This window comes from Ambystoma mexicanum, chromosome 2p (assembly GCF_040938575.1).
Source record: "Ambystoma mexicanum isolate Mex_15411 chromosome 2p, UKY_AmexF1_1, whole genome shotgun sequence".
In the NCBI taxonomy this organism is placed as follows: Eukaryota; Metazoa; Chordata; class Amphibia; order Caudata; family Ambystomatidae; genus Ambystoma; species Ambystoma mexicanum.
In genome coordinates this window covers 990,858,755-990,881,044 of record NC_090923.1, presented here as the reverse complement: position 1 = coordinate 990,881,044, position 22,290 = coordinate 990,858,755, and the positions used below count along the sequence as shown (strand labels likewise).

Here is a 22,290-nt window from a genome sequence, read left to right as displayed (position 1 = left end):
TTTGTGTTAGACCTAAAGTTTTGAAAGGTCTAAGTGGAGCTTAAGTGAAGGGGAGGGCATTCCAAGCTTGAGCTGCTAAGACTGGCAAGCTATTGCCCCCTGCTCTTTTTAAGTTGAAGCGTGGGACTGTGATAAAGAAGGAGTTGGCGGCCATAGTGCATTGCAATGTGGTTTTTATGAAGATTTTGTCTTTTAGGTACTGTGGGCGGCATTATTGAGGCATTTGTGCGTGATTGAGACTATTTTACAGAGGATCCTGTCCTTGATGGAAAGCCATTCATAAAATCTTCTATTCTCAGAGATATGATCTCTCCTTGAGATGCTCAGGGCAGCTCTGAGAGCATTATTTTATAATATCTGGAGTTTTAGATTGATTTGTTGGCGCCTGAATGTAATGCGTTGCAGTAATCCAGCTTGGACAGGATTAACGCTCTTGCTAGTATGATGCAGCTGTTTGTTGAGAGGTAAGGTTTGCAGGCATGTATAAGCTTACAAGTGTATAACGTGGCAGAAGCTGTTGCATTGACTTGTTTATGAAGAGTCAGCGAAGAGTCTAGGTAAAAACACAGAGTTTGTTTCCTTAACCGTTTTGGTGGTGTTGCCATCAATATTAAAGGAAGAGTATTGGACGGCAAGCTTGCTGAGGTTAGTAGGGGCGCCTAGTATTAGGATTTCAGTCTTATCGTTCAGGCAGGGGCTGTGGACTGCCATCCATGCCTGGATGATGAGGTAGATTTTGTTAAGTAGGGCAAGGTCAGTTTCCTAGTTTCCTGAGAGTCGTATAAGTAGCTGGGTATCGTCTGCATAGTTTGTGTAGATGACACCCAGGTGGTCCATTTTGTCAAACAGGGACTTGGTAAAGACGTTGTACATGGTCGGGGAGACACACAAGCCTTGCAGAACTTTGCATGTAATAGGGGTGGGGTCTGCAGCCGCAGGCGGCGAGAAGACTCCCATTGATCGGTTACTTAGAAAGGATTTGATCCCGTCGGTAGCTTCTTGCGAGAAGTTTGCTGCTGTTGAGGTGTTCACCCAGAATGTTATGGTCTACCAAGTCAAAGGCAACCGAGCGGTCTAGGAGTAGTGCACAATTTCTATTATCTCTCATTTGATCAATTTGCAGCTTCAGATCGATCAGGGCGGTTTCAGTTCCGTGGAGCGGTCTGAAGCATGATTGAGTCCTAAGATTGTTTGACTCAAGATATTGCTGTATTTGGAGGTACGCCGTTTTATCAGTCATTTTATGAAGGAAGGGGACGGTCGTTATAGGACTGTAATTAGTAGGAATGGTTGGGTCTAGTGAGGCTTTCTTGAGTAGGGGCAGAACTCATGCATATTTGAGGTTGGTTGGAACCTGACAAGTTCTGAAAGAGGCATTTATAAGTTTAGTGATAAATGGGGCAAGGTCTCTGGCTGCATCTTTGATTATTTGAGGCGGGCAAGCGTCGCCTTGGAATCTTGACGGTTTAAGGGAGGTAATGATCTTTTCTACCTTGTGAATGCTAACTTGGGTGATTTTGAATTCTTGGTGTGGTAGAAGGATTCTTTTGAGGTATAAGGGATGTGTCTGGTTTACGGAGGTTAAGTCTTTTGGCTGCCATTTTATTTTGTAGGGAGGTGATTTTATTAGAGCGTTTTGGATGTCTGCGCACCATTCTTTATTTTTTGGGCATGAGTCACCAGGGGCTGTTGGTGATTCTAATTCCCTTAAGATTGTAAAAAGTTCCTTGGTGTTAGAACTAGCCTTCGAAGGGATTGTGTCCTCCGACGTATTCCTTATCTTAGATATAAATCCTTCAGCTTTGCTGGCCTCGGAAAATTTTTTCGCCAGAGGGCGCTGCGCGTCGATGATCGCCGAGTCGATGACCCTCGACGGCCTCCGTGCCGACGTCGACGTCATCCTGCCTATAAAGGCCGCGCGCAGCGTCCGTTGCTCAGTTCCGTTTTTCCGCGCTTCGTTGTGCCTCGGAACACCGTTGCTCAGTTCTCGTCAAGATAACGTATATAATAACTACTATTTACCTCGATATCGATGGCATCCTCCTCCGACCCGACGACCCCTCGGTCCGGTTTCAAAAAGTGCCGAGACTGCGGGAAGAAAATGTCGTTGACGGACCCTCACAGGGTCTGTTTGTGGTGTCTGGGAATCACGCACCAGAGTTCGGAGTGTGAGGAATGCCTTTCCATGACGGCGAAAGCCTTGAAGGAGCGTAGGGGGAAGCTCGAGAGAGGTAGGTCAACTTTAACTTCCTCGAAAGCTTCTTCGGTAGAGTCGAGACGTTCGTCTCCTCACCATAAAAAACACTCTCGATCTAGATCACGAAGTGGCTCCCACCACTCGTCGACATCGAGACACTCGAAGAAGAGACGTAGGAGATCCCCTTCGTCATCTTCGTCGAGTTCTCCTGAGAGAGTTCATTGCCCCACAAAACGCAGCTCGCAAGCTGAGTGGGAGGAATTCAGGAAAAAGATGCTAAGCGTCTTCGAGAAAGCGGCCTCGTCCCCCTCGAAGACAGCTGAGGGTGATACCCCGGGTAAAAAACCCAAAAAATCTAAACGCCGCGAGTCGCAGTACCCGGCGGAAAAGTCAACCCGAAAGCGCCTCGAGCCATCGGGAGATAAAGCATCATCGACGCCATCGTCGAAAACTCCTTCGAAACAGAGGTCGGCGCCATCGACGCCGTTGTCGAAGGATTCATCGGCGCATCAGTCGATCGAGTCGACGCCGACGTCGACGCCGATATCGACGCCGGTGAAGGAAAGAACCACGGCTACTCCACAGCCAACGGTTAGACAAAAGACCTCCGACTCGACGCCGAGAACGTCGACGTCGTTCTCGAGCAGGACTCCGATCCTTTCGAGTTCTTCGAGGCCTAGTACACATTTCTCGACGCTTTTCACGGCGCCTTCGAGTACTTTCACGTCGGTGTCGACGACATCGACGTTTTCAAGGCCTGTGATGATGGCTCCTTCTGCATTGGAAATGGGGTTTATACCATTCCAAAAACCAATGTATCCCCCTTTAACCTCGATTTTTGAGGAAAGGGAGGATTCAGACCAAGATATTGATTTACAGAGGACCACATCACCAGAGCCAGAGACTTTCGCCTCTGAGGAAGGAAGATTAAAAAATCTTCAGGATGCACTTCAGGAAGCTAGTGGCTTGGACACTTCTCCTGAAGCAGAATTTATCAAACCAGACCCAGGAGAACATGCGGAGACTCCATATAGAGCTCTGATGTCTAGAATCATAGAATTTATGGGTTGGTCTGCACCTTCTCCTGCCTTTCAGCAGGATGACCTCACTGACATACTGGACAAGGGCCCACAGGAGGATCCTGTGGTTCCATTTCACTCTGCTCTACAGAGAAGGATTTTGACAAACTGGGAAACGCCAGAAATTATCCCGGCAGTAAATAAAAAACTGTCAACAAAATACAGGGTGGCTAGTTCTGACCCTGAATATTTGTCAAAACACCCTACTCCTGAGAGCTTGGTTGTACAGGCTGCAACCTCATCAGGCAGCACATCTGCATACCCCACTGCTCCGCAGGATAGGGATGACAAAAAGTATGATGCCATGGCTAAGAAGGTTTTTTCTGCCTGTAGCATGGCGTTAAAGTCTATTAACGCGACCTGTACGCTCGCTAGGTTCAGCCACACCCTTTGGGAGTGCGCTTCATCAGCGGCTGACTGCCTCCAAGAAGGAGAGGAAAGGGACGCATTTTTAAACATCATCAGGGATGGTAAAGATGCGATGTGCGAGACCCTACAAACTGGCCTAGATTCTGCTGACAGTATCAGCAGGGCCATGGCGGCAAGTACCACAATCCGCAGGCATGCGTGGTTGAGGAAGTCTGGTTTTGCCTCTGACGTGCAGACCAGGCTTTTGAATATGCCCTTTGACGGTTCTACCCTCTTTGGAAAGAAGGCGGATGACAGTTTGGAGAAACTGCAAACGTCCAAGGCAGCAGCCAAGTCATTGGGAGCTGCTATCCGTCAGAATACCTTTCGTCCTTCGGGATCATCGTGGAGAGGACGGTCCTTTCGTTACTATTCCTCATATGGAAGGGGCAGGGGACGACCGGCTCAAAGAGGCCAAGGAAGATTTACCCGTGGTGGACGGGGTAGGGGAAAGAAAGCCGCACCCGCAGGAGCAGGAGCCACTTTACCTTCGGCAACTGCATCAGCCGCTTCAAAACCACTCTGAGGTCTCCCCTCACAGAACACCAGTAGGGGGCAGGTTAACTCACCATCTGACGGAATGGCAGGCTATTACGTCAGATGCTTGGGCTCTGGAGACAGTGGCCCAAGGTTACTGCCTGCCCTTCCTACATATCCCTCAGAGTCATCCACCGGGGAACAACCCTTTGAAGCTTCCAGATCCGCTCCTCTTGCAGGAGGTTTTAGACCTGCTAGAGAAAGGTGCCATAGAACTGGTACCTGTAGCGGAAAGGAACAAGGGTTGGTACTCCCCCTACTTCATAATACCGAAGAAGGACGGAGGACTGAGACCCATCTTAGACTTACGGGAATTGAACAAATTCCTCCGAAAGGACAAGTTCAAGATGGTGACTCTCTCTCAGATCCTTCAGGCCCTCCAGCTTCAGGACTGGTTGGTATCTCTAGACCTCCAGGACGCTTATTTCCATGTGCCGATCCATCCCAGGCACAGGAGATACCTGAGGTTCGCAATTGGCAGCTCTCATTATCAATTTCGAGTTCTGCCATTTGGGCTAACCTCCGCCCGAGGGTCTTTACCAAGCTAATGTCGGTTGTGGCTGCAAGTCTAAGGAGGGAAGGGATTCATGTCTACCCTTACCTAGACGATTGGTTGATCAGAGCTGTATCTTCGGAACAGGCTCAGAGACAACTAGATTATGTTTGCCACTTCCTTCACAAGCTGGGCTTCTCCCTCAATTTAAAGAAGTCACAGATGATACCATCACAGAGACTCCAATTCATTGGAGCAGTCCTGGACACTTCCCTGGGAAAAGCCTTGCCACCAGAGGTGAGGGCTCGAGATATTCTGCAGATGGTCATCAGATTTCAGAATGCCCAATATCTCCCAGCCTACGACTTTCTGAGGTTGCTAGGCCTCATGGCATCCTGCATATTCCTCGTGCCGGAGGCTCGCCTGAGAATGAGATCCCTCCAGTGGGCACTGAGAACTCAGTGGTCACAGTTCTCAGGAAGGATGACAGATCTCCTTCGGATCCCGGTCAAAGTAGCCCGAGACCTTCAGTGGTGGGCCTGTCGGGAGAACATCCTGAAAGGAGAAATGTTTTGGCAACCATGGCCGGAGATAACAGTAGTCACGGATGCCTCACTCACGGGGTGGGGAGCTCACGCCAACGACTTGACCATCAGCGGTCGTTGGTCTCCATCGGAGTCCAGACTACATATCAACCTGTTGGAGCTGAGAGCCATCAGACTAGCGCTGAAGGCTTTTCTGCCGTCTGTACGGGGAAGAAACGTCCTAATAATGACGGACAATACAGTGGCCATGCACTACCTCAACAAAAGAGGAGGCGTAGGCTCACTACCACTGTGCAGAGAGGCGATGCAGCTCTGGTTTTGGGCAATTCAGGAAGGAATCTCTCTATCGGCAATTCACCTAGCCGGAGAGAAGAACTTGACAGCGGACGCTCTGAGCAGGCAGAGCACAGTCTCTCACGAGTGGGAGATAGCTCAGGAAGTCCTTCAAGAGATCTTCGCCCTTTGGGGAACCCCTCAAGTGGATCTGTTCGCCACCAGTATCAACAGGAAGTGCGACAGATTTTGCTCAAGGGAATTTCCCCCGAGAGGAGCTCTAGGAGATGCGTTCGTAGTGGACTGGGAGTTCCCACTTCTGTACGCGTTCCCTCCGGTCCCTGTCATTCCTCAAATGATCAGGAGGTTGAGAAGGTTTCGGAAGACCATGATCCTAATTGCCCCGGATTGGGCCAGGAGAACGTGGTACCCGGACCTTCTAGACATGTCCATCTGCCCTCCAATTCGACTGCCATACAGAGAGGATCTTCTCTCGCAGAAGGAAGGTCAGGTTCTCCATCCAGCCATCAAGACCCTCAACCTTCACGCTTGGTGTCTGAAAGGTTGAGGTACAAGGATTGGGACCTTCCGGATGATGTTATGGAGGTGTTGCTTTCGGCCAGAAGGCCGGCAACTAAAACTCTATACCGCTGCCGTTGGAACAAATTTTGCAGCTGGTGCAGAGAAAAGAATATTGAACCCCTTTTCTTGTGGTACACCTATGGTGTTGTCATTCTTACTTTACCTGGCTAATTCAGGCCTACAGGTTGGCACAATTAAGGGCTATCTCGCAGCGCTATCAATCTTTAAGCGCACTGCAGAGGAGCCTTCATACTTCAAAATTCCATTGGTAATACAATACCTAAAAGGATTAACTAATGTTTATCCCCCGAAACCTTTTCAAGTTCCCTTATGGGATTTAAACCTAATTTTAAACTTCCTAAAGGGTGCCCCTTTTGAACCACTACACTCTTGTTCATTGAAGCTTCTCACCCTCAAAACTGTTTTGCTAATAGCATTGACATCTGCTAGAAGGGTTAGCGAGTTGCAAGCCTTATCGTGTAAACCTCCACATACAATCTTTTACAAGGACAAAGTTGTTCTTCAGGTGAAGCCTAACTTCCTCCCGAAGGTAGTCTCGGAGTTTCACATCACTCAGAAGATTATATTACCTTCTTTCTACCCTCCTCCTCATCCGGGGAAGGAGGAAGAGAGACTGCACAGGCTGGACCCTAAGCGAGCCTTGAGCTTCTATATCAGCAGATTGGCTAAGATCAGACAAGCAGACCAACTCTTTGTAGGTTATGCAGGACATAAGTTGGGCCTTCCAATAACAAAACAAACCATCTCCAGATGGATTATTTTAGCCATTCTGGAGTGCTACAAATTGGCAGGAAAGGAGCCTCCTCAAAATCTAAGGGCTCATTCTACCAGGGGTATCGCAACATCCTCAGCCCTTCAAAGAGGGGTGCCAATTCGAGATATATGTGCGGCTGCCACATGGTCGTCCGCACATACATTTACCAAATTCTATAGCCTGGATTCCTCCTCTAGTCAAGAAACTAGATTCGGCAAGGCTGTGTTACACTCTGTCCATTCTGGAAGGGTAACATAACTTTTATTACTCCCGCCTCCAGTCACAATACCACTGCTATGGGAGTCTATCTAAGATAAGGAATACGTCGGAGGACACAATCCCTTCGAAGAACTAGTTACTCTTACCTTGTAACGTTCTTTCGATGGGATGTTCCTCCGACGTATTCCTTATCGACCCTCCCATCCATCCCCGCAGTATGACTTCCTGTGGGTTTGCAGCCTATGCTCCTTCAAGGTGATTAGTCTAATCCAAAAACATTACTGGGGACTACAAAACGGAACTGAGCAACGGACGCTGCGCGCGGCCTTTATAGGCAGGATGACGTCGACGTCGGCACGGAGGCCGTCGAGGGTCATCGACTCGGCGATCATCGACGCGCAGCGCCCTCTGGCGAAAAAATTTTCCGAGGCCAGCAAAGCTGAAGGATTTATATCTAAGATAAGGAATACGTCGGAGGAACATCCCATCGAAAGAACGTTACAAGGTAAGAGTAACTAGTTCTTCTGTATTCTATCGTTATAGGTTTCTTGTATGGTTCTGATGATCTCAGCTTTATAGTTGGAGGTTAGTTCGTTCACCTGATCTTTGTTTTCTTTGGAGGGCATGTTTTTCCAGATGCCTTCCATTTTCCTTTTTTTCTAGTCTCGGGGCTTTCAGATGAGGGGTGAACCAAGTATTGAGGTGATCTTTAGGTTTACTGTTTCGAAGTTTAAGAGGTGCGATGGAATCAAGGGCTTGGGTCATGGTGTTATTGTACAGGTCGACAAGTTCTGCTGGGTCTTGAAGAGTTTAGGGTCGGCAATACTATAGGCATCAGCTTGTCAGTAGTGATATTTCTTTTGTTTCTGGTTAGTTTAGGGATAACTTTTGTGTCTGCCACAGTGAGTATGCCCATTCCTCTTCTGTGATAGTATTTCCTAGTGCCTTTTCCCACTTTTGTTTTGGGTTGTCAGTCTGTGTGTTGGCTGTGAGCAGGTTTCTAGATAGTGGATACCAGCCTGCCAACACCTTGTGCTTGAATTACTTAGTTTAGGAGTTGCCATGTGGGTGGTTGTGTAGGAAATGTAGGAAATGCGGTTTGAAGTGTGTTGAGTCGGAAATATATAAATACATCTAAGGTTGTGTTAGCGCCTTGTTCTCGTCGTGAATCAAAACATTCTTAGAAACACCCTGGAATCTGCAGAGACAGCAGGAAGAACACTGGCCCAACGTACCTTGTTGAAAAGGCACGCATGATTGAAGAATTCGGGATTCAAACCAGAAACAAAGGTGTCCCTCACTAACAAGCCGGTAGAAGAATCTAACCTGTTGGTGGTGGATGAGGCTTTAGAGACCGCAAAAAAGGATCATGAGACCTTGCAGTCACTAAACCAGATAACTTGGAGACCCTAATAAATGGTCCTCAGGACAGGGGTTAGGGGGCAGCTGCCTCAAACCAATATCAGCCAAGAGGACAGAGCCGTGGCAAAGAACTGGATAGAAGCACCACCCCTAGAGGCTCCCTGACCTCCAATCAGAAATGACTTACTGATCCGGGTCCCCTCCCATGCCTCACCGGTCAGGGGATGGATAACCTCATTCTTCCACGCATTTGAGGGAATTACCACAGACCAGTGGGTGCTCAAGACAGTCGCCCACGGTTACTATATTGAGTTCAGCCGACGACCTCGATACTGGCAACCAACGTCCAGGCGAATGTCCCCGGAACATCTGAAGATCCTACTATAAGAGGTCGAGATCCTGCAAGAAAAGGGCGCATTCGAAGTAGTCCCGTTCTACAGGTAAACAAGGGTATTTATTCAGTGTAGTTCCATGTACCCAAAAAGGATCTCACCATGCGCCCTGTGCTAGACTTGCGCCCAGTGAACACATTTTTCAAACCACAAAAGTTCTGTATGACAACACTGCAAGAGGTAATCCCTCTACTAAAACGGGGATTACATGGCAACATTGGACATGAAAGATGCATACTTTCATATTTCAATGCTGCCACAGCACAGAAAATACCTAAGGTTCATGATGGAGGACAAACGCCATCAGTTCAAGCGCCTTCCCTTCGACATTGCCTAAGCCCCAAGGGTATTGACGGAGGTACTGGCGGTAGTAGCAGCTCACCTGCGCAGGCAGTCCATCCCAGTCTATCCTTACCTCGATGACTGGCTAATAGGGGATTCGCACGGAACATGCCTATCAAACACCCAAAAGACAGTAGATTTACTCTTCAGTCTAGAATTCTCAATAAACGAGAAGTCCAGCCTAGACCCCAGCCAAGTCAAACAATTTCTGGGAGGTCTAATTCACACAGAAGACGGCCTCACTTCTCCAACGAGAGGGTTCAAAACATGCTGCTCCAGATCCCTCACTATGCCGGTCGCGAGGTTATTGTACGCAAGGCCATGCGACTGTTGGGGAGGATGGCTTCCTGCATTTACTTAGTCGCACATGCATGGGGCGCATGCGCAAAAGTGCATATGGCTCAACAGCCAGTGGTGTCATGCCAGCGGACAATGGGACAATCTAGTGGTTGTCTTGGCAGCCCTTGTTCTCTCTCTCTGCAGTCGTGGTCGAGGGAAAACCTCTTGAAGGGGAAGACCTTCACCACCCCCGCAGTAGAAGTCACTCTCAATACGTATGCATCTGACAGGGTGGGCGGGGGTGGGGGGCTTTTCAGACACAACTTCAGGGGAAGACAGTACTGGTCCTCAAGGCACAGCACCACATTCATGTATTACCTGAACAAACAGGGGGGGACACACTCTCCAAGGCTATCCAAACTGTCCCAGAACAAGTGGACTCTCGAACACTGGATGTTCCTCCTCTCTCAATGTTCCAGGGGAACTCTATCTTCTGCAGACGTGCTCAGCAGAGACTTCCCTCTACCCACAGAGTACGAATGGCAGCTACACGAAGACATAATCTCCAACCACTTTGCAGAACGGTGCTTCCCGGAGATCGACTTGTTCGAAACTCGGGAGAACGCACAATGCCAAAATTACACCTCCAGGTACCCCTAGAACCGCTCCAAGGGGAATTGTCTCTGGATAACATGTTCAGGGACATTTGTTTACGCTTTCTCCCAACTCTCCTACTCAACAAGATAGTGCACAAGATGCACCAGGAACCAGTCACAATGATTCTGGTGGCCCCCATGTGGGCCCGCCAAACCTGGTTTGCCCATATGATGGCGATGTCAGTCTCTCCTTCGATGAAACTACCTTGCCCATACAACATGCTCTCACAAAACAAGAGAGACACTCCATCCTTGCCTGCAAACTCTCCTTAGTGGCCGGGCTCCTGAGGTCATAGAGTTCAGGCACCTCCAACTTCCTCAGATGTATGGACATTCTTAAAGAGGCAAGAAAGCCTAACACCAGACATTGCTACTCCAATAAGTGTTAACGCTTTATCTGGTGCGTCCTATGAGCATAAATCCCATTGACTGCTGTCCTACCCACATTGTTATACCTGACTCACCTACTGTACTCCGGGTCTGGTTTTTAATTCACTGAAGGTCCACCTGGCTGCTCTTTCAGCTTACACTGCGTCATAAAAGGAGTCGTTGTGGAAGATCCCAGTTATCAAGACATTTATGGAAGGGGGTTAAGACTTCATCCCCCTATTTCTAACCCAGCACCTGGGTGGGACCTAAATGTGGTATTAACTAGACTGATGGGATCTCTTTGAACCTATATATAAGGCTAGCCTTACGGATCTCGCTTGCAAAACTGCCTTCCTAGTGGCAGTCACTTCAATTAGAAGTCAGTGAATTACAGGCCCTTTCAGTTCAAGACACATTTGTGACAATTCACAGAGATGAGATGTTTTTTGCGCACTCACCCAGTATCCCACTAACATGGCAGAAAGAAGCCTTCACACACTTGATGTGCATAGAGTGGTCATATATTATCTGGAAAAAGAGACCACTAAAAGACCAATCAGTTTTTCGTTTCAGTGGGAGCTGGTAGAGAAGGGGACCCTGTCTCTAAATCGGCAATCTCAAAGTGAATTGTAAACTGCATCATGCTCTGATACACTGTTGCCAAGGAGATCTGCATTTCAAACGTAGATCACACTCTACGCGGGGCACTGGGGCTTCCATAGCATTCATTGCAAATGTTCCTCTCGAATCCATTTGCAAAACAGCAACCTGGAATTCTGTACACAACTTTACAAAATACTAATGCCTAGATACTCACTCTAGGTTTGATTCTCAGGTGGGGCAAGACATCTTTTCACTACTGTTCCTTCTCACACCCCACCTCCAACTCTGGGTACTGCTTGCTAGTGTATGCACAGCATGTGACTCTAAGCAGAGTCACAAGCATCAGAAGACCTGCATTACTTACCGTAATAGCATTTCTGAGTATTGTATCTGCTTAGATTCACATGCGCCCACCCTTCCTCCCCACTCGGAGTAGAAGGAACATGGACATCTTTCTCGCGTTAATCATAAGGCTCCCTCACGGCAGAAAAAACACAACCAGAGGGACCTCGACACGTGAAGGATCTTGGATACACTAAACGTCACGCTAGGAGTAGTGTTACAAGCACGCCCATGTCGACGTCACCTTTCGCTCCTCAAAAGACAAGATGCAATACTCTAGATGTTGGACTTTATACACAGCATGTGAATCTAACAGATGCAATAATCAGAAATGTTATTACGATAAGTAATGCATGTCTTATATATATATTTCTGAGGCTTGTGGAATCTGCTTAGATCACATGCTGTGCATAGGCCGACATCTAGTGGAAGCTGCGGAGTATTACAGTTTGTTTTTCGAAACTCGAAAATGGGCGTCGACGCAGGGCGTGCCAGTAATACTATCCCTAGTGTGACGTCCACTGTACCCAAGATCCCTCACGTGTCTAGGATCCTCAGATTGTTTTTTTCCGCCATACTGGTCGGAAGCATTTTGCGGAGTCCCCTGGCCTTAGCCATACGTTTGGTAAAATATTTAAAATATTAATCTATTGACATCCTTCCCCACCCCAACGTCAAACTTCGACAACTCGACGCCGGCTGGAGAAGAAATCGACCGTCGGCTGCTGCACGACTGATTTGGGCCTCGGAAGGCCTCTGGCCTCGGCCCGGGCATCGGAAGGCCTCTGGCCTCGGCCCTGCAAGTAGGGAGAGTGGGGGGTTGTACATACTCTACACTCTTGGTATTAGGTACACCATATACATTTCCTACACTTAACAGCCCGCTGCCTCAAGGTGCGTATGAAGGGTACCCCTTTTCAATTCTGCCCCAAGTGCAATCGCAAATACCCTTGGGTCGACAGGCACGCCACGTGCAATCTCTGCTTGCCGAGGGACCACCCCGAAGCGAACTGCAGAGCGTGTAGTAGGTTTAAACCTAAGACACTTAAGGACCGTTCGACGAAGCGTTGGGCCCACCATGCCAGGCAGGCGGCCATGGCAGCGGAGGGCACCTTCAGTGGCGGCAGCAACGCCGCACTTTCGGACGGCGAGGGCATTACGGCGTCGAAAGACAGCCGAGCGCAGGTCCCCGACCTCGGAAGGTCGTCCGGCAGGGCGGCTATGGGGAAGACCCCCGGCGACACAAGCGCTTCACACACTAAACACACTAAACACACAAAGTCCAACCGAGACTCGACGAAGTCGAGTTCTCGGAAAGAGGCACAAACGGAACGGTCCGATTCGGTGTCCTCTGGGCGCTCGCGATCAAGATCGCCGCATGACTCCAGGCAATCATCCACTCTTGCCAAGAGTGCCTCTCTCCCTAGGCTAACAGAAGTTCGATCGTCTGAAGACGAAGATGACTTCCACCCCCAGGCCGCGCTCCAGGAGTCGGAGCCCGCAGTCAAAATCAGCGAGGCCCCACGCTCGAAGGACAGGGACCCCACCCCCGATCCTTGACGCCAGGCGTCGAAAACCTCTGGAGCCACTAAAGGACAGGGAAAACATTTTTCCACTCACAGGGAGGGGGGAAAATAGCAGAAGAAGCAGCCTTTGCTTTCTTCCACACCTGTGAAACATACCACTCCCCCTAAACAGACAGACAAAACCAGGTCTGATGATATGTCTAAAACCAGCAAATCTACTCAAGATAAATCCCATAGACTTGCTGAGAGAGTCATTCCCAGTTCCAGAAAATGGTCGAGTGAAGACATAGATAGGGTCATGTCAAGGAGGTCTACTTTGGCTGATTTTTATGATAAAAATCCAGAACATTTCCTCTCGTATGATCCACAATGGGCAACACCCTCAGGCTCTAATGATCCTATCCCCCCCCTCCTCCCCCCCCGAGTAAAAAGCCCCGGTTTGAAACACTGATGAGGTCAGACCCCTTCGCGGTACAACCATACTCAAGACCATACTCGCTGTATCAAGGAGAGGCTTCCCTTGGTGAGGACCAAGAATTTGGCATGATAGAAGAGCAAATCGGGACGGGCTAATATGGGGATGATGAGGACCAGGTAGAGGAAGACCTGGAAACATAGAGAGTAGATTCCCCCGTAGAGAACGAAGCCCCGGTTACCGACTCCCCGGTCGATAACCAACCCCTCCTAAACGAGGTTCTTGCACGCGCAGCAGAACATTTCCATATTGACACCCACGGTGTCCAGGAAGAGAGGGACTTCGCAGAAGAGTTAGTGGGAGAAAGGAGGCCTGTTGCCCAGACCATCCCTATCCTTAAATCCATTCAGCGAAGAATAGACCCGTCCCTGGTGAACCCGAACCTCACCAGAGCAGTCAATCCCAGGGTTGAAAAACTTTTCAGGGCGGCCCAGTCTGACCCTCTCTATATAAGAGGACATCTGAAGCCAGACTCCCTAGTTGTCACCAACATTCGTAAGAGGGCTGGAACCACCCTTGTTATCGTCTGAAGCTTCTCCCGACAAGGAGAGCAAAAAACTTATACGGTTTCGGGAGGAAAGTAGCCTCAACGTCCGCCTATCAAGCAAGGATTGCAAACTCCACCACCCTGTTGGCCAGCTACAACTGCCATCAGTGGGAAGAAGTCGCGGCACTCAAAGCCTCTGCTCCTGAACCTTTAAAGGGCTACTTAGCTCGGATTTCCGCAGAGGGTAGAGCCGTGTCTGGTTGCATTTTGAAAGCAACCTTCGACGCCGCGGACAACGCAGGCAGATTGATAGCAGAAGGCACTGTTATCAAAAGACATGCGTGGTTACGGCAGTCTGGTTTTAAGGCAGAAACCCAGGCATCATTGTTGGACAAACCGGTGGAAACCGATCTGTTGTTTGGTAAGGCTGTCGAAGACGCACTGAAGAATGCCAAGGACGAATACGAAACACTCAAGTCCCTTGGCCAGTTAACCAATAAACCCCCTAACCAGAGAGGATCTAACTATTCCCAGGGGCAGGGTACACAGTGGAACAACAACCAACAGTCTACTCAGGGTTACGGCAGGGGTAATAGGCGAGGTCGTGGTAAAGGCAGAGGCAGCCCCAGCAAGGGAGGCGGCACGCCTCCACCAAAGCAGTGACGCTCAGTTCAGGGTCCCTTCTCACGCAACCCCAGTAGGGGGACGCATTTCCAACTTCACCCAGGCTTGGGAAGGGATTACATCAGACAGATGGGTGCTGTCAACAGTAGCCACAGGATATTGTATAGAGCTACTGCAGCGTCCCCGGAACCATCCTCCACGACAAAGAGTACACTCTTTAGAACATCAGAAGATTCTCCTCGAGGAGATCGCCATTCTGCTAGAAAAGGACACGATAGAACTCGTCCTGGGACACCAGGTAAACAAGGGTATTTATTCAACTTACTTCCTTGTGCCAAAGAAAGATTTGACAATGCGCCCAGTATTGGACTTACGGCCTACCAACAAGTATGTCAAGCCCCAAAAGTTTCGTATGACCACGCTACAAGAGGTAATCCCCCTCCTAAAAAAGGGGATTACACGGCAACCTTGGATATGAAAGATGCTTATTTTCATATTTCCATGTTCCCAGTGCACAGAAAGTATTTGCGCTTCAAGGTGGACAGTCGACACTACCAATTCAAGGTACTGCCCTTCGGGATAGCTTCGGCACCAAGGGTATTCACCAAGGTACTGACGGTGGCGGCTGCACACCTACGCAGGGAGGCAATCCCAGTGTACCCTTATCTGGACGACTGGCTCATAACGGGGGAAACCCCAGGAATTTGCAGGACAAACATTCAAAGGACTATCGACCTCCTCCACGAGTTAGGCTTCTCAATCAACGAGAAAAAGTCAAGCCTGGTGCCCAAGCACCTCCAAACAATTCCTAGGAGCAATCCTAGATACTCAAGAGGGGTTGACCTTTCCTTCAGAAGAAAGAATTCGGAATATACTACTGCAAATTCCGCATTATCAGTCCGGTCAACAAATAACGGTACGCAAAGCAATGCGTTTACTGGGCATGATGGCGTCATGTATTTACCTGGTCCCCCACGCGCGCCTGCGTCCCATGCAGGAATGGAACAGTGGTCTCAGGCAAGTGGTCAGTGGGACGATCTAGTGGTGGTTTCACCAACACTGGTACAAAACCTTCACTGGTGGACAAGAAAGAATCTTGCACAGGGGAAACCCTTTTAGGATCCCGAAGTACAGGCAGTAGTCACTACAGATGCATGTCTGACGGGGTGGGGAGCTCACCATCTCCACCACACAGCTCAGGGTCTCTGGCCTTACTCTGTATCCAAGAACCACATCAACCTGCTAGAGCTTCTGGCAGTATTCAGAGCGCTTCAGGCGTTCGAGCCCCACCTACTAAACCTGTCAGTGCAAATCCGGACGGACAGCAAAACAGCCATGTTCTACCTGAACAAGCAAGGAGGGACTCGCTCGCCAAATCTGTCCAAGCTTGTCCAGAAAATCTGGATATGGGCACTCAGACGGAACATCTTCCTGTCATCCCAACATGTTCCAGGGGAGCTCAATTCCCTAGCAGATGCTCTGAGCAGAGACTCCCTCCCAGAGGAACACAAATGGGTTCTGCACAGAGAGGTCGTAGAAGATATCTTCTCTCAGTGGGGTTTCCCCACTATAGACTTATTCGCCACAAGCGAAAACGGACAATGCCCAGGATTTGCATCCAGGTTCCCCCAACCAGACTCCCAGGGGAACGCCCTGTGGATGAACTGGTGAGGGATGTTTGCGTACGCTTTTCCACCAACTCCTCTCATCAGGAAAGTGGTGAACAAGATGAACAGAGAGTCGATGACGCTCGTCCTAGTTGCTCCCATGTGTGCAAGACAACTGTGGTTCCCACACATACGCAGGATGGTGGTGTGCGAGCCCATCAAACTTCCAGCCTGGTACAACCTACTGTCCCAGCACCAAGGTCAAACAGTGCACCAGCAACCCCATTCAATGAACCTGGCAGCATGGCTCCTGAGGTCATAGAGTTTGGACATCTCAATTTGCCACAGAGGTGTATGGACATCCTAAAGGAATCTAGGAAACCAAACACAAGGCACTGTTACTTTGACAAGTGGAAGAGGTTTGTTATCTGGTGCCAGAGTAGACAAATCAACCCGATTGATTGCACTCCTTCCACTATTGTTACATACATGCTCCACCTGCTAGATGCAGGATTGGTTTTTAACTCACTGAAAGTACACCTGGCAGCCCTGTCGGCTTACACCACTTCCCATAGCAAGGTTTCATGGTGGAAAGTACCAGTAGTTAAAGCCTTCATGGAAGGAGTAAAGAGACTTTGCCCTCCTATTTCAAACCCACCTCCAGGGTGGGACCTTAATGTGGTGCTAGCCAAGCTCATGGCCCCCCTTTCGAACCCATGCATAAAAGCAGTCTCAAACACCTGAGTTATAAAACGGCCTTCTTAGTAGCTATTACTTCTATAAGAAGGGTCAGTGAAATTCAGGCTCTGTCAGTGCAGGATCCCTTCTTTACTGTCCATAAAGACGAACTGGTTTTACGCACACACCCTAGGTTCTCACCTAAATTTATATCAAAATTCCATGTAAACCAGTCCATCGAGCTTCCGGCTTTATTCCAGGACCCGCAAAGCTCGGCTGAGGTGAAACTACACACCCTAGATGTGCGTAGGGCGGTTCTCTACTATGTAAATAAAACCAGACCGCTAAGAAAAACAGATCAACTGTTTGTCTCTGTAGCTACAGGCAGAGAGGTGGATCGCGTCTCTAAAGGTGCCATCTCGAAGTGGATTATTAACTGTATCCAGCTGTGCTACTCACTCTCTGAAAGAACTCTGCCTTTCACGCCAAGAGCCCACTCTACTAGAGGCATTGGGGCCACTCTGGCTTTCATTGCAAATGTGTACCCCTTGACACCATTTGCAAAGCAGCTACTTGGAGCTCTATTCACACTTTCACTCAGCATTACTGCATTGACACCCATTCCAAGGCAGATACACAAGTGGGACAAGCGGTTCTAAGACACTTATTTGCTCATGACCCTTCTCACATCATTCAGGTACTGCTCGCTAATCTATGCACAGCATGTGATCTAAGCAGATTCCACAAGCCTCAGAAGGGATACATTACTCACCGTAATCGTATTTCTGATGCTTGTATCTACTTGGATTCACATGCGACCCACCCTTCCTCCCCTCTGAGAGAAGGCGCATGGTTGCTTGTAATCTTACCTTTCTGTCTATCTGCTTGGATTATCTGTACTCGCGCTACTCCTCATGCTACCTCATGTCAGAAAAAATATAATCTGAGGATCCTAGACGCGTGAGGGATCTTGGGTACAGTGGACGTCACACTAGGGATAGTATTACTGGCATGCCCTGTGTCGACGCCCATTTTCGAGTTTCGAAAAACAAACTGTAATACTCCGCAGCTTCCACTAGATGTCGGCCTATGCACACCATGTCAATCTAAGCAGATACAAGCATCAGAAATACGATTACAGTGAGTAATGTATCCCATATAATGTGATGGTACTTTTTTACCCAAGATTTACCTTGGTGTACTTGTATTTCGTGTTTCTTTGGACCATATTAGGGAGATTTGTCATTTGTATGCTTCATCCCCTCCCCTACTGAGACCCCTAACACTTTTTGCTGGACTTCTGGAAGTTTTTCTTTAATCCTGAATGAGTGGAGCCTTTTTCCACTCTTTCATTCGTGTGTGCTCGGTTTTTGGAACTCTATTCTTTGTATTCTACCTGTACTATGGAGTCTATATTTTTTCTCTATAAAGTCTTACATGCATCTGTATTGTACTATTGCAGCGCACAGCTCCTTATGGGCGGTGTTGCTGGGGTCTGTTGGGGTCCTTAGATATTTTATTTATTCTGGAGTAACTACAGTTCTTGGATACTTAGTATCTCTGCTAAAACTTTATAGTCCATTGGCACACACCACCTTATGTGGAGTGCCAATTGGATACCTAGTACCCCCTTCTCTCTGCTCATTTGACTTTTTAGTCATATAGACAGCCTCCTAGTTATGGCTGGTGGCAGTGGAAGTGTTTTACCAAGTATTGTGTAATTTATGCACTGCAGGCTATCTCCTTAGCCTCCGTAGTGCACGATGGGGACACCAGAGTACCAACCTGGGGCCGCCTTTCGTTTTTCGCCATTACTAGTGTGGTTGTCCTTTGTTAGCCCATCTGCCATTCTGGAACGGGGAGATCAGTGTATTTGTTTTGTCTTTGGCGGGTACTCTTGGGTGTCCCCGCCCAGGCTGCAAAGTGTCTAGGCTGATTGGACAGCCAAATGCCCCTTTATGTAAATTGCTGAACGAGATTCCAGAGGAGCGTGTGCTGGAACTGTATAAAAGTTGATGCTCCTGGAGTGAAAAGCAAGTCGCCAACTGGAAGCTGAAGTAACCGAAGAATAAGATGACCGGAGACACCTGCAGACCCTTTGCAACATCGTAAAGCGACCATTGCTGTCCTGACCCAGTATTCTGTGCTACAGAGTATCTTCGAAGAGGACTCCTCCTTCCCTATGGCTGGTGGGAAAATCCAGTCCCAAGACTAGCTTTGATTTGTGCCATCTCCCGAGGTTCTGTGAGCTTCCAGAGCTGTGGAATCCCAATACCAGGAGTTCTGCTTTCCTTTTCGAGTGCATCGTCATTGAAAGGCTGAATCTGTCAATCTTGGCTGAGCCCTTAATGCCTCTCCAGAGATCCGATCCAACTCGCCCAGACTCCCTCAGAGTCCGGGACTGCAGGAATCGAAGGAGATTGACCGAGAAATCCATGTCCTTGTTTGGTTCTGCAGAAAAGGCACCAAAACCACAGAGTGAACCAAGAAGTTGCTGAAAGTAGTGCCCCAGGTCCTCCCTCGAGACTCCTGCTGAGATTCTGTCCATTGCCCTGCCTTCAGTCATCACACCAAGGAATCTGCAGGTCGGGTCCAGAGCTGCAACATCGCAGAGCATCCACCACAAGAATGTTCTTCAAACCAAAGCTACTGTGGGGAAAAGGGTATCGCTTACCTGATTCCAGAAAGTCGCTACAGAGTATTGGAGTGCACCTAGAGGTGTTCAGGGCAACCCACTCTTACCTCCGACTCAAGCTGCTGCTTGTGTCCCTTTAGCGAGTCCCTCAACAGGGTCTCCAACATTGGTTAAACCTTCTTGTATCTTCCTTCCTAGACACCAGAAAATATCCACAGGAACTTTTGATTTCTTCTACTTTGCAAGATTTTAAACGGATACGAACTGCCACTTAGCTAGTGTTGCGTTTTTGGCTTTACAAGACTTGCTGTGCTGCAAAACTGCCTCTAGAACATAAGCTCTACTACAATAACACTAACCAACAGTTTTCCTTCCCAAAAATCATTATCTTTTGTGTATGCAGAACAAATACAATTACTGTATTTTGTAGGCACGCAGTATTAATGATAGAACTGAAACTTCTATGACAATTGTATGTGTTCACCAACTACCAACTAAGAAGTGACTATTTGAAAGTATTGAAAAGTATCTGTGGGGTGGTTTACTGTGCTACTGTATTTAACAGTGACTCTTGTGTAAATATAATCTATTTTAATATACTTATATATGTGTTAATGTTTCTTTGTGCTTTTTGTTCTGGGTTCAGTGTACTCACCTACAGCTCACATCTTCCTCTAAAGAAAAGCCTGACTGCTCTGCCACTCTACCAAGGTCCTGAGCTAGTACAGACTGGTGCGAAGAGTTGTGATCTACAAACCACTGAGATAGCTTATTTAAGTCTTGCTTCCAAGTAGGGCTTTAGGAAAACTCCCCTAACGGATATGTATGCTACAATTTCTTTGTAGCAAGGTACAGTCTTTGCTCCCTCCTAAGATGAGCCTGGCTTCTTTGTCCATGCTACCACATCCTCGGGTGGTACAGCCTTCCACTAAGAGTGGAGCTTATGTACTGTCTCAGATGTATGGTGTTATGAAGCCCTTAGTTGGACTTTAGAAAAACTGTCGTAACGCCCATTACCTAAAAATGTATAGCGCAACGAAAGAGACCCAAGTCATGTTCTACCATATCAGTTGGTTCATATGGACAAATCAAGGTTTTTTTGACTCATTTAAAGTGGCTAACAAAAATAAACATGCCACATAAAAGATTGACACTTTTCTCGGAGACCACCTACCCTCAAAATTGGAATCAGAATTTTGTTGCATACCTTGTGATTAAAATGGGTAGAAAAACATGAGCTGCCTAGGATTCTTTATGGTATGTGCAATCTTTCTAGGTTATTCCTTGTCAAAAATGTCATCCCTGAAGTGTCAAGAAGTATACTCAGAAGAAATAAGTAGTCAACCATGGTCTTTGTGCAGCTTGACCCATCGAGGTCCAGTACGGCCAAATCCCTCGAGATAAAAATTGGAAAGAAAGCTCTTTTTGTAGATTAAGGTAATTCAGAGCTCTGTATGCTGTTGGAAAGCTTTTTTTTTTTTTTTTTACATTTTTAAACTATTTATGCCATGGGAGAGATGTTTGTGGATCAGAAAGCCAATCCTGGATATAATCTAGTTTTGTTAAATCTAGGCTGCACCTTTTTGCCCTCTAAATGTATGTTCAGTGTCTTTGGAAAGGGCACAATGCCCAAAACCCTTTACAATCCTCAACAGATCGCTGAAACCAGGAAGTTAATTTATTTGCCAGTTTTCCATTCTTTAAGTCGATTAATGCTTAAAATATCACTTTCTCCTCCTTATTCAGGCAAAACTTTTGCAGGAAATGGATGAGGAATTTGGTGTCAGCAACCTTGTTGAAAAGGAATTTGGACAGAAGAAGGTGAGTGGGGTCAGTTGGGAGAGGGGTATAAGATATGGTGGGTATGGGGACAATGCAATATTTCTGTAGTCTGAGGGTCAGTGCATAGCATTTTAGCTTCACACAAATGGGTGCCTTGGAGTTGTCACATTTCGACTTGAGCTATATTTCTGAAAACTGTTTATTAGCCACTGTTTCCAAATAGTTTCCCAGTATATTTCCTTGTTTCTTTCTCTCAGCCTGCTGCAAAATAACGGTGGAAAATAAATGTGATTTTTCACAAGTGTTTTGCTGAACATTACTTGTTAGTTCCTAATTCATGGACGTTTTCCTGCTCTCAAGCTGTGGTAGCAGATTTTATTTAAAAAAAACTATTTGCCCTTTTTAAACACACTCCAGCCCCCTCCCCCGAACTTCGCCGTGATAGCTGTTATCCCCTTGAGTCACACCAACTAGAGTATCTTCCATCTTTTTGGGCATAGCACAACTCTTGAGTCACTGCAGAGGAATAACACCATGTCCCAGTCAGGCCCACATTTTTGTAAATCTCCTTGCAACGAGTAGGTCACACACGCCAATGCCACAAAGTGGCAGACCTTGGCTAACCATTCATGCTCGTTAGGGACTACTCCTGATTTCCACTTTTGGGCCACCAGTAGCTGTGCTGCTATGCTGTGGATGACATGGGCCGCCTTCTGCGCTCTAGCTCGCAATGACTCCAGGATGCCCCCCATCCACAGCATGGTCTCTAGTGTTTGTGTGGGCCTGTATGCCAAAAATGTCAGACATCGCCTTTCTTGCATATTGCCAGAACGGCACTAGCCTCCCACAAGACCACCAAATGTGTCCAATTGCCCAGGGAGTCATATCCTCCAACATCTATCGGAGACCACTGGGTAGTATTTATGAAGCCTTGTCTGGGTAAGGTGCCACTGGACCATAATCTTGATCCACATTTCCCTAATCTGCACCGCCCTGATCAACCGGGGATATCCGTCCACAGTT

General features: G+C 47.9%; 1 protein-coding gene across 1 annotated transcript in view; it reads left to right on the top strand.

The window, feature by feature from the left end:
• SART1 (spliceosome associated factor 1, recruiter of U4/U6.U5 tri-snRNP) overlaps positions 1–22,290 on the top strand; it is a 1,237,846-nt gene that overhangs the window by 401,067 nt on the left and 814,489 nt on the right. Inside the window, exon 6 of the mRNA XM_069644803.1 lies at positions 21,232–21,306. Coding sequence (XP_069500904.1) covers positions 21,232–21,306 — 75 coding nt within the window. The remainder of the gene's footprint in view (positions 1–21,231; positions 21,307–22,290) is intronic.